The sequence below is a fragment of the Bombus bifarius genome, unplaced genomic scaffold, assembly GCF_011952205.1.
Source record: "Bombus bifarius isolate JDL3187 unplaced genomic scaffold, Bbif_JDL3187 scf7180000008213, whole genome shotgun sequence".
Classification (NCBI taxonomy): Eukaryota; Metazoa; Arthropoda; class Insecta; order Hymenoptera; family Apidae; genus Bombus; species Bombus bifarius.
The window spans coordinates 760,076-772,628 of NW_022884516.1; the positions used below are offsets into that span (position 1 = coordinate 760,076).

The following is a 12,553-nucleotide window of genomic DNA, read 5'->3' on the forward strand; positions in this document are numbered from 1 at the left end:
CAAAGATTGAAATTCGAGAGGTTCGCCGGGCCTTGATTACTCTGTGTAACTGACAAGCGAAAAAAAAGAGAATCGAATCTGTTACACGAAGAGTCGAGAAAGCGTCATCAAATATTTTCACGAATCTCGTCGATGTAAAAAATAATTCTCCGTTAAGAACGGTTCACTGAGATTTTGCAAACTGCAACGATGGCTAAACTCGGTCCGCAAAAGGAGTCGGAAATGGTAATCATATTAATAAAAAAAAAAAAAAAGAAAAATACCAAGTTTTTCATTCGTCTCTAATCGAGGAAACATTTGTTAGAACGAGGAAGACGCACGCTTGCAAGAAGAGCTGTACCAGTTGGTCGACGTGTTGATGGTAACAATAACGCTATATGCAATTCGCTTTCTTAACCTAATAACTGTCATAGATACGCATGTAATTACATTTCATAAAGCGTTAGCTGCTAAAACAATTTCAAATCCAATCGTTACCTAACTCAAACCTTCGGTGTCACATCGATCGCATTTTTTAATTAAAATTCGAGGGGAAAGACGAAGATGCGATGTTGATATCCCTGAGTCAACTTCGATTGTTGATGCAAACCTCGACAACATCGATGACTTCCGTACCGAAACCTCTCAAGTATTTGAAGAACTCGTACAACGATATGAAGAACGCGCATAAAAGGATTCGAAGGAGGGATGTGAAACGGCAATTCGCGGAAGTATTGAGCGTATTATCGATGGCTGGAGCCACGCCTGGTTCCAAAGAATGTTTGCGATATTGCACCGACGGTGAAGTGACGAATCCTGGTGAGTGGGGTCACGAGTACGTCAGACAGCTCGAAGCTGAAATTGTAGACGAGTGGACGAACGCTCCTGTAAAGGACGAGGACCGTATCAGGTATTTTTAGATACGAAGAAATGTGATAATATCTGTGGCGACGATATATAAAATGAACGGATGTTCATTTATATATCGTTCATTGTGTAAAATGTGAGAAACGAAATGGAATCTTTTATTTATTTGTTTCCTTCTCTTTATGGTAGAACGCAGCTTACTCCTTTGGTAAACGGTATCATAAAATTCGACATGAAGCACAACGCCGAAATACCTGGATGCGATCTATGTTTGGAGATCGATCAATTGAACTTTTTAAACGAAAGTTTGGATAATACGAATTTTGAGAGGGTTTGTCGGTATCTGGAGAGTTGCGCGGCCTACAGGTGAATTTTCCGAAACGACAACTAAAATTTAAGCATCTATATCCCGTTTTTTAATCACTTTCGAACGGTCAGCGAGGATATCGAAAGAAGACAAATATTGCAAACCGTGGTCGACCATTATCTACGATTTCAAGAATATTGCAAAGCAATGTTAGTGGCCCTTCAATTGGGAGACTCGGATCTCGTGCACAAATGTCTCACCACCTGCCCTGACGACTTAATGCGAAAACAATTGTCATTTATACTCGTAAGACAAAGGGTAATTCATCGGATTCTACGTGAGTTATTCTTATACGCGAGACCCTATTTTCCATTCGCATAATTCATCGCTCTTCAGGAGAATCCATTAAAGAAGGATTACGAAGGAGGCGATGCCAAGGATATCGAAGCTATCTTAAGCAACAGTCACGTCAATAATCATTATCATTTGCTGGCGAGGGAACTCGACATTCTGGAACCCAAACACCCGGATGACATTTACAAAACCTGGCTGGAAACTAATACCCTGAGACGAGCGGAATACGACTCAGCCAGGGCCAATCTAGCAGCTACGTTCGTTTCCGGTTTCGTTCACGCTGGCTTCGGTCAGGACAAACTGATGGCGAACACCGCCGATTGTTGGGTTTATAAAAATAAGGTTTTTGCATAAATATCAGAGACTCTTGAACTAGAAACTTTCGAAACAGCTCAAATCGAAGAAAACTGTTTGACAGGAGCACGGAATGCTCTCGGCAACCGCTTCTTTGGGACTGATACACATGTGGGACGTAGACGGTGGTCTGGTACCGATCGACAAGTGAATCGCGTCTCTTATCGTAATGCAACTATGATTTATAGACAAACGCCCGCGGTCTAAGATACGCTTACTTCGCAGGTATCTCTACACCAACGATCACAACATCAAAGCAGGCGCTTTGCTCGCGATAGGTTTGGTTAACTGTGGTGTTCGCAACGAATGCGATCCAGCGTTGGCGCTCCTCAGCGACTACGTGTATTCCGAAAACATTACACTGAGAATCGGCGCAGTTTTAGGACTGGGTTTGGCCTACGCTGGCTCGCACAGGTCTGATGTTACGGAACTTTTAACCGGAGTATTGGTAGACGAAGCAAGTACGTTTGCGATGATTAACTCCCACCAAGAGATATTTTGGAGATTAACGATTTTTAGGTACCATGGAAATTGTGTCTCTCGGAGCAATCGCGATAGGTTTGATAAACGTTGGCTCTGCCGACGCTGAAGCCTCGTCGACGCTTCTGCAGAGATTGATAGAGCTTACACCTCAAAAGCTGTCTAGTACCTACTCCAGGTTAAAGACAGAAGTATATCTATCAAATACGTTTCACGACCGTGCGAACGAGGGTTCGTTTGACCTTGTTTTTGTAGATTTCTACCGCTGGCGCTGGGTATGATCTACATGGGTTGTCGCGACATCATAGACGCACCTTCAGCTGCGCTCGAAGTCTTACCTGACCCCTACAAGCTTGCTGCGCAGACTATGCTGGAGGCAATGCTTTCTTCTTTGTTAAAATGTTCTATGATCTATCATAATCTTCAGGATTCGAAAATATTTCATTGGTCTCAGGTGTGTGCATATGCCGGTACAGGAGATGTATTGATCGTTCAAGGACTATTACGAATTTGTTCGGAACCGGCGAACGGCGAAGGCGTTCCCGTCACCCCGGTTAACAGTCCTACGAGCTGTTGCTGCGATCAGCGGTCTCGAATCGTCGAATTTTCTGAGAAGAGAACGAAAGAGAAATTAGAAGAGAAGCATGCAGGATCAAAGTAATCGGAAATTTATCTATCGTTAATATCTACCGGCACTTTTCTACAATTTCTTGCGTACTCTTCAGGGATATTGGATCGACGCAGGCCATAGCTACCTTGGGTGTCGCTGCCGTTGGGTTAGGAGAGGGAAAAGAGGACTCGAGGATCTTCGGACAGGTGATAAAAAGTCCTTAAACGCGAATAAAAGCGATCAGTCTGTTTGCACGAACGATCGTTCTTCAGATAGGAAGATACGGTCCCACGGCTGCGAGACGCGCGATGCCACTCGCTCTAGGTCTATCCTTTTTGTCAAATCCAGACTTGTCAGTCTTGGATGTACTGAACAAATACAGCCACGACAACGATTCTGACGTAGCTAACAATGCGATCTTTGCTCTCGGTCTTGTCGGTGCTGGGACGAATAATGCGCGTCTCGCCACTATGCTGAGGCAACTGGCCTGTTACCACGCGAAGAACCCCACGCACCTGTTCCTCGTTCGAATTTCGCAAGGCTTGGTCCATCTTGGCAAAGTAAAAAAGACCGATTAAAAATTGAGTCGATCTTAATCGACGAACGATTGGTTTAGTAAATAAAAAATTGTTTATCAGGGTACGTTGTCGATATCTCCTTTGCGATACGCTTCCAAGGTGTTGGACAAGGTCGCCTTAGCTGGATTACTGGTAGTCCTGGTGGCGTTTCTTGATTGTCAAAATCTGATCCTGTCGAAATCACATTATTTGATGTATTGTCTGGCGCTTGCGATGGAACCTAGATGGTTGGTCACCTTGGATGAAAATTTGCAGGTATGTATTGACCATTTTCCTCGTGGGCAAAGATAATTTAACGCTACGGGAATATTCGAGACCGATCGGATTATATTTTGATCAGAGTCTACCGGTGTCTGTGAGGGTTGGAAAGGCTGTAGACATCGTGGGCAAAGCTGGCAATCCTAAATCCATCTCTGGTGGATACGTTCACACGACGCCAACGTTGCTTTCCTCCGGAGAAAGAGCAGAACTTGCTCTAGACGAGTACGAGGCGTTGTCCAGCGTTTTGGAGGGCTTTGTTATTCTTCGAGAGAAATCGAACGTTTCTTAGATTTTCCGCTGGAATAATAGAAGATAGTGGATAATAAAAGAACACGGCAGATTGCGAAAGGCAACGCTGGGACAAGTGATTTATTTATTTCATGAGATAGTAATAAGAAATACGATCGACAGAAGTGTATTATGTAAGGCGAAGAAATTACTAGGAACCAAAGTGCGAACGACGAATCGTTTATACGATATATCGTAATGTATAATTCTCCATGCTGTTTTTAATAAAAAGTAGGAGTAAAATTTTCGAGAAAAAAGAGTCGTTTGAAGAAAATCTTGTACAATAACGGATCGATACCACACATGTTTGTAACGCATCACTTTGACAACGACGAGACGTGGAAAGTACGCAAGTGATACGAGCAAAGGTTCGATCGCGTCGTTGAATGCATCGATAAGAATGCGAAGAGACCGCGTGAATACTAGGCGTAGGTTTGCGTTCATTTAATTCGAGGGACTAGCGGAAGCAATGTGCTCTATACAACAGAAATATACATTGGTTCGCATTGCACGGTAATATATGACACGGTGCACCATGATCTGACAGCGGTCACTAAATTAAAATACATCGTTAACGCATGACCCTTGTTCGATTAAAAACGAGCCGGAAAAACGCAATAGGACGAAAAAACAGAAAGGAATTAAACAGAAGCGAGACGTATGAGAGAAAACGAGATGAAAAAACGTAAAAGATGATGCACGATCGACGAAAGAAACGAAAGTAAGCTCGAGTAACGATCGAAATTTGGCTTCTATCGATAAAACATTGCAAATGAAAGAGGAATATTGCAGTTTATTGGTTCTGAAAGTGTGTACAAAAGCGGACAACTAGGAAACGAGAAACGATATCACGCGGATAAGAGAACTCTCTGTTCCTGTCCCTTTTTCGTTTGCTTTGCTAAATATACACACAAATGATATATTCTTTCACGCAGAGTACATGGTTACTTTTCTCCTTAAAGTTTTTGTTTATTTTTCTCTTCGTCTGGTGAGTTCGCAAAGTCGCATTGCACAAGATCATGGAGCACGTTCCCATCTTCTCGTAGCGAAGCCGTGAGAAAAACACTGCAAGAAATTTCACGAACGTACGCAACGCGTACTTTATCGAAAGTGCTCTCTCGCGACTTCACGTGTTCAGAAATCTCCGCCAATTTTTATATATATATAGGCACGTATGACTCAGGGCGAGGCGAAATGTAGAATAAAATGTAATTTTCAGCTCGTTCAAAGGACGCACATCCCCGCGTGTATGTTTTTCCCGCCAGATCGAAAACGCACCCCCCCCATCGTTATTTACTTTTTTTTTCTTACGTTTTTCATTGCGTTGCAGAGTCGCGACCGGTTCAGATATACGTTACGCTCCACGAAATCGTACAAAAATTTGTATCCCGTTGGATCAAATTTAACAGTTGCATTTCAACGTACGCACACCTTTTCTTTCGCGTCTTCAGCTTGCCGCCTGACATGCTCGCATAAGGTAGAACAACTGTCTGTGATAAATGTTATTTTTTCCCCCTTTTTTATTTTCCCGTTTCTCCATAATTTTCGTTTATCCAAATACACGTAAATACGTTCGCGATATATATCTCTAATCGCACTGCAGAACTCTTTTTCGTGTATCGTCGATACGAGTCAAGGGAAATCGAGTTAAGGAAAATCTTATACCTATGTATAGTAGTTTGCCAACAGATACGTCGTCTGTACGCATGTGTTGAAATAGTGAAACAACATGCAAAATTAACGATAATATTTAAATACGTTGATAATTACGTCATCCGGCAAGCTGAACTTCCTATCTACTTACATGTATCTTAAATTTTTCATGTTGCTTATAGTAAAATATAATAATAATAATAGTTAAAAATTAATAATAATAATAATAATAATAATAATAGTGATAGCTCCTATGATAGCAGGCAGCGCGTTTGTGTTATAACCTTTTGCAAATAGTAAATGTGTTCTGTGATTCAAGCGAATTCTCAAAATGGTGTATATACGTATGTGAACGTATATATACATATATAAGTATATATATATATATATATATATATATATATATATATATATATATATACTTCCTCGTACTTCCGTTGCTTCTTTCATCCTTTCTGGTTCATTCGTTTATTTACAACAACGCATGTATGTCAGCTACATAGTGTTACCATTTCTCTGGTTTTTATTCGCTTTAAATCTTGCACATCTTCCCGCCGCGCTATTTTATACGTCGACATTCGTGGGGAAAAACTCTAAGTTACAAGACGATGTTCCTGTTAAATGATAAAACCTCAGACGATGTTTGTCACCCTTATATTCAGCTACTTCGCTAAAATTATTACCCATCTACCGTCTTCACTTTTCAAACCGTGAAATTCATGGTCATGAAAGTGTACATGTTAGATACAGGATGACAGCTTTCTCTTTCTCAAATCGTTCCCTCTGAAACGATCATCGATAACAGTAGTCGATGTACCACCTTCCTTCGTTAATAATGTCGGATCAAGCGTTTGAAGGTTTCAACTTGTTTCCATTCTCCGTTTCGTCTTCGACTTTTATACGTACGGCAGGTCTTTTTTGTTAAGCACAGAAACGGATAAACATATTTCTCTCCCTTATTCTTATGAACAGCGAAGATTGTCCCGAAAGAAGCACCGAAGTCACAGGGTGATGAAGTAGTTTGTCAATGATTAGAGTCAAGCTGCCTGTGGATTCGTTGCTGAGAGAACAAAATTGACATCGAATTGTAGTGCGCTCCTTTGTGTCGATGAGTTTGCGCCATCGTGTGGACGTCGAACACATGTTTATACGCGTGTGTACGCATCTATACGTTTCTTTGTGAGTGTATGAGTGTACGATCGAGATTCTCTCGATCGTTTTTCATCCACGACGACGACGACGACGACGATGATTTGATATCGATGTTCGCGATCGAAGACCAGTACGGATCGTTGGTTCCCCGAACATGTGTTCCTCATTTTCTTCTCTCTCGTTATACACCTATCACGCTGAAGGAATGTACACTCTATAACACGATAACACAGTCGTGACACGATGAAGGTAATAAGTAGAACACGTAGCGTGGTTGTTGCCGGTTAAAACAGCCGGGCGCGTCTTTTGATTTCGTTACGACGCCATTGCGGTAGTCTATAGAACTCGGCACGAGTAAATTGAAGAACTGCCTCGAATTCCGCGTCAGAAAGGTGCCGCTGCAAAACACAATTAAACATCGGTAAAATAACCATCTCTATTCGTGCCGGATGAGAAATTTTCTATTTACTCGATAATCGCTTCGTCAGTCTCGATCATTCGATCCATTCATCCACCAATTTCTCTAGGTCCTATACTTCAGTTTTTTACAAAGTAAAAGAGGAATTTATTGGAGAGAAATTCTACGTGTTCTAGACTCAGCGGTTATAGTTAAACGTTTTAATAACTCACTTCGAGATTGCAACGATCCACGTCAGCGGGCAGCCTGTAGTTGGTGATGACAAGCAAGTGGTAAGGGTAGAGTTTCGGCGGTTCGGACGGCGCCGTTCCCATATCTGGCAGTGATCTCCTTACGTGATGGCCCCCGTGACTTCCGACTACCGAACCTAGGCCACCTGTATACGTGGTAGATGATGGCAGCATTCCACCATCATTCTGAAGCACCATTCGATCGTTAATTTCGTCGTAACGCGATTCATTATGACGTGTGATGAGCGTTAATAGCGGTGCAGCCGTTCAAAAGCTTCTCGCATGAAATTTCAATTTTGATTTTCTGCTTGAATCGATACGGTAAAAGAAAAAAAAAAAAGGAAAAAAAAGAAGAGAGAGAAACGTACACGTTCTGAAAAATTTGCGAGAATCTTTCATCTCTGCAACGAACCTATTGTTGCACGTTACAAGAATCGATATATCGCAGCAACAAAAAAAGTTGGCAAAACACCGCGTTTGTTAATGACCGATTCGACGCAACTTAACACGGGACAGACCACAGAACTATGACCACATAGTTAGACTGAAACGAACGATAGGAACTGGCATTTTACGGATTAATCCTTTGACTCGTTGCTTTACGATAGGAAATCGTTGCGTGCATGTGCATTAAACTAGTCGATACAATTGCTGCACGATTTATTCTTTTACTTTTTTAAATACTTTCGACAGACCAGAAAGACAAGAAAGCAATCGGGGCACGCGTCACACACGCACAAACTCGTGCACGTTAATTTCAGTTTAGGCGTATAGTTCCGTTTTCCGTCACGTACGCACAAATTATGCCATGGATGCAGAATATGCAGTCAAATCGTGAGAACAGCGCAACTACGCGACAGTCTCGTTAGCGTTATTCGAGATTTCATCTATTTTCGAAACTCGTACACGCGTTCGAGGATCACGATCATCGCACACGAAACTCACATCGTGTTATCATAAGGAAATAATAAAAGAAAATAACGAACTACGTATACGTCATGGATCTATCGGTCTAAAGAATGAGCAAGCCGATTCAACTTTCGGTCTATACTAAGACAATTGCGAACGTTCAGCTAAAATCTCGCGATCGTGTCCGATTCTTTCGCAAGATACGAAATCAAATGCAAACTTCAAATATGCCAAGGCGAGAAAAAAAACTTGTACAAAAAGATGCAAAAAAAAAAAAATGGTCGATTAAAAAAAGAATATCGCAGCAAATATACAGCATGTGCATGCGTCGATCAATGTACAATCTAGTATGTACAAACGTTATATTATACATATATAAACAAACCGGCAGTGCTCGTTATGTACAAATACGTTTAATCCGACCGGTCTAGTCGAACGATTTTGCCGACGCTCGATTTCTCAGTTCTACGCAAACCATCCGTGTCTCGAGAACTCACGAAAGTGTTTAATGTTACGATTAATGCGCGGCTGTGGTAATATGCTGTTAAATATAATTCATATGCAAAACAAGCTACAAACCATGCTAATTCGCCGGGAGTAGTATGGGGCTGTGGTACATACCAATGCCCGTCGATCCACATCCGTGATGCTGCCTGTCGATACTAAAATTGGGGGAAAAATGGGAAAGAAAACCATGTCAAACCATATTGCACAAACCATTTCGATATGTTAAGTACAATCTTTTCTTTCTATCGATCGAACGCGATCGATCGTATTCCATATCGATGGAAAAAGAAAACTGGAAAACATAAGAGATAACGTTACGTCAACGGGTTAACGAAACCAGTTGAACTTTCGAGGAATGCGATCGGGAATACGATCGATTCGATCAAATAACTATAAGCGAATGTTCCATGATTATATTATACATATGATTTGAATTCAGTCTCTAAGCTACACGATATACCAGCTGTCGATGATCAAAGAGTTATCGTGTCATTAAGTCGCGTTATTGGCGAATAGGAGGTACTGTCATTTGGGCACACTATAAACTCCTCTGGTTAATGGATCAAACAAATCTTATTATGCAATCTTTAATCTAACACGGAATCGTACCGTTCGAATCGTGATACTCAGGCGTAATGATTAAATCAAGATAGAAAAAGGAAGAGATAGTGTCTATGATAGAGCAATGATGCATTAGTAAAGCATGCTCAGATATTAAAGCCGTATAATCAGGTAGAATAATCGAGAACAAAATAGTCATTCTCACGAGCTCTTTCTACTCGTGAATTAAAAGAAAGAAGAAGTAAAAATGAAAAATTTAAAAAAAGCATGTACAAACTGAAAAGTTTGATTGTACTTTTGAAAAAGAGAACTGCAAGATGTGTGTGTGTGTGTGTGTGTGTGTGTGTGTGTGTGTGTGTGTTTGCTTATATGTTATGTGTGATTGGTTTCCTTTCTGGGTTTACTCACTATCTGATTTGCCAGACGAGAAATCAGTGCTGTGCGTCTTGTCTCCCATCCCACTGAACGAATAATCACCCTAGACGACAGAAAAGCGTAAATCTTAGAAACAACCGAGGCACAGGGATCCGTGATATAATCAACGGATACGATGATTAAAACGTGTATCGTTATCTCTACAGCATATATATATATTTTTATTTTTTTCATTCTTTATTATTTTGTAAATATCAGCAACAACGGTGCAAGAAGATTTTTTGTTTGGTCGTCGATTGTGACGCGGTGCAAGACTTACAGGGAGAGCAGATACAGAACCGCCGGTCGAGGAGAAGGTGTGACTTCGCGGTGCCAGACCGTACCCTGGCTTCGGGATGTGCCGAAGGGAGCTCACAACTGGTTTCAAATCAGTCAATCGACAGTATTACTGATTAGTGTCAACGGGAATAATGGAATCGTTCATTCCCATACGAATGCCCAACGTTCGCCAAAAAATACGTTTCATTAAGGGGGGGAAGAAAAATAAAAAGAAAAAAAAAAGAATAAAAAAGAAGAAAAAAGTGAGAAAAACACACATTCTGTGTATAATTAAAATAATTACAGAGGTTGTCTCGGTTTCGCTCGTGTACAAGATTGAATCATCGAGGGATTTCACTCTACTCCGTTATCTTATATACGTTTTATCTCGCTTCGCGAACAAGAGGATCGAAGTTTGTCTTTGACGATCTTCCTTTTAAGGGGAGGCATAGAAAAGAAAATCGTCGAAGGTGGAATAGAAAAGAGAGAGAGAGAGAGAGAGAGAAAAAAAGTAAAGAAATCTTACTACTGTGTAAAGATAAGTAGTACCCTCTTCGTTCGAGTTTTAACTTCAAGTTTTGTCGACCTGTTTATATCGCATCTCCACGGCAAGATGGTGGAACGTACCCGATGTTCAAAGTGCACAAGCGTTATTTCTCGTTCAATACTGTGCAAGGTATCACGTACGTGTGTACAACGAAAAAAGATTAAAAAGAATATGTATATATAAATATATATGTACGTACGTGTGTATACATATATATATACACACATACACACACAAAATATATAATACGTATGTACGAAGAAGCCAGCACCTATGTGTATAAGTACGATCAACGTATGTTTCTCCAAATAAGCTTAAGAGAACAAAAAGCATGCCTCCCGTGAAGACAAGTCAACGAATCATCGCGTCGGTTGAAAGCGTTTTTCTCTCGATCTTTCTTACGCGACGGCTGCTCTTAAGAAGTCTCGTACGTTTTTCTTGTTTTCTTTTTCTCTTTTCACGATTCGCTGAAAAAACGAATCTCAGACCAATGAAACTCGCTTGCAGTACACTGCCACGTTGTCTGACAAGAGAAAGAGAATCTCTGTTCCTTTCTTTACGGTGTACGCTAATTTTGGACTTGACTTGAGATCAACGGTAGGTAAATTGGAAAGTTCTCGGACTCACCGAATGATAGTGCCTAGCGGCGTTTGGAAGAGTGAAGGCGCGTTGAGTACCAAGGGGTGGATAGTTTCTGGGAGCCGGGGAACGTGCCGATGACCTCCCAACTGCCGCCCACGCAAACACAACACAAACACAAAAACACAAATAGAGACACGATGATACAGGTAGCGGTGTTGGCTAACGTAGATAGCGATAAATCCTATCGACTTTTCTTTGAATGTCTCAACATTGGAAGATATTGCCAGTTCTACCAGGCTAAAATATCTCGCAAAAATACGTCAGCCTACTATCGAAAAGTATACGTACTGTAACGATAATATTCCTTTTCCTGTACGCAAAGCGATACAAAGTAATGCAATGCCGAAGAGATACAACTTTCATGCGCCCAAACGAAAATATGTACACGCAAATATACGTACATATATGTATATAGCACGATATTGAAAATGTACAATAGCGTACTGAGCGTATATTACGATTATCTTCCAACATTGTGTAGTAATTAAAAAAAAAAAAGAAAAAAAAAAAAGAAAAAACATTCCAAAAAGGTATGAGAGAAAGAAAGAGAGAGAGAGAATGAAGTTTGGAGCGATATGTGTTTGTGTATGAATGAATGAAGTTGCCAAGAGTGGAATCTGTAACAGATATTACCATGCCAGAAGGGGGAAGAGAGGAATAGTAAAAATGTTGACTAGGTTATGGTATACGTAGATATAAACATCGGTGAATGATCACGTATGAAATAATGGGAATCGATATTACGCTACTTGAAAGAGGATGAACTTTTCACGCACACTATTTCCGTTACTCGAATTGGCGTATGGAGAGATAATCGAGAGAGATAAGAAGAGGCAAGCACATCGAAGGTAATATGCCGACCACATGCAGAAGCGGAATAAATACATCACCTGTCACGTTAATGGACGCCCAGTGTGTGCTGTGGTATTTGGTGCTATGCCACTTAACTTATAAACTCCTGCTCGAGTAGTTTACACGTACTGCGTGTTATCGTTCGTTAATCGAGCATCATCACCCCTTCCCACTGCAAGATTCGCACGTTGCTACGTTGCGATCCACGATAGAGAAAATTTTTTATTTTTTTATTCTATATCTTTCTATCCTTCTTTCTTTTTTAGCGATACGAAAGGAACGATCTTTTTTCGCTGGCCCCCACCCCCCCG

At 41.0% G+C, this 12,553-nt stretch overlaps 2 protein-coding genes across 16 annotated transcripts in view; one reads left to right on the forward strand and one right to left on the reverse strand.

Moving 5' to 3' along the window:
• Nucleotides 1-199: 199 nt before the first annotated feature.
• On the forward strand, nucleotides 200-4,324 carry LOC117210933 (26S proteasome non-ATPase regulatory subunit 2-like). Its single transcript, XM_033454400.1, has 12 exons — nucleotides 200-889; nucleotides 1,036-1,212; nucleotides 1,285-1,471; nucleotides 1,550-1,849; nucleotides 1,926-2,008; nucleotides 2,087-2,322; nucleotides 2,381-2,519; nucleotides 2,597-2,998; nucleotides 3,067-3,157; nucleotides 3,224-3,511; nucleotides 3,590-3,784; nucleotides 3,870-4,324. Exons 1-12 carry the CDS (start codon nucleotides 549-551, stop codon nucleotides 4,077-4,079), a joined length of 2,649 nt encoding a protein of 882 aa, XP_033310291.1. The 5' UTR covers nucleotides 200-548; the 3' UTR covers nucleotides 4,080-4,324.
• A 527-nt stretch (nucleotides 4,325-4,851) lies between these two features.
• Nucleotides 4,852-12,553, reverse strand: part of LOC117210929 (actin-binding LIM protein 2) — a 30,673-nt gene continuing 22,971 nt past the window's right edge. For 5 of the 15 annotated variants that reach the window (XM_033454391.1, XM_033454389.1, XM_033454383.1 and 2 more), the window contains 5 exons: nucleotides 11,376-11,476; nucleotides 9,917-9,986; nucleotides 9,020-9,102; nucleotides 7,514-7,717; nucleotides 4,852-7,281 (listed from right to left, as the gene is read on the reverse strand). In XM_033454391.1, coding sequence (XP_033310282.1) covers nucleotides 7,168-7,281; nucleotides 7,514-7,717; nucleotides 9,020-9,102; nucleotides 9,917-9,986; nucleotides 11,376-11,476 — 572 coding nt within the window. In that variant the 3' untranslated portion in view covers nucleotides 4,852-7,167. Of the gene's footprint in view, nucleotides 7,282-7,513; nucleotides 7,718-9,019; nucleotides 9,103-9,916; nucleotides 9,987-10,202; nucleotides 10,301-11,371; nucleotides 11,477-12,553 lie in introns of those variants that run through there. The other 10 variants (XM_033454392.1, XM_033454386.1, XM_033454396.1 and 7 more) reach the window with 9 other exon arrangements.

Coding starts and splice junctions, on each gene's coding strand:
- LOC117210933 (XM_033454400.1), top strand. CDS start 549: ATGTTGATATCCCTGAGTCAACTTCGATTGTTGATGCAAACCTCGACA. Junction 1,472..1,549: donor TTATACTCGTAAGACAAAGG/GTAATTCATCGG, acceptor ATCGCTCTTCAG/GAGAATCCATTAAAGAAGGA. Junction 1,850..1,925: donor GTTGGGTTTATAAAAATAAG/GTTTTTGCATAA, acceptor ACTGTTTGACAG/GAGCACGGAATGCTCTCGGC.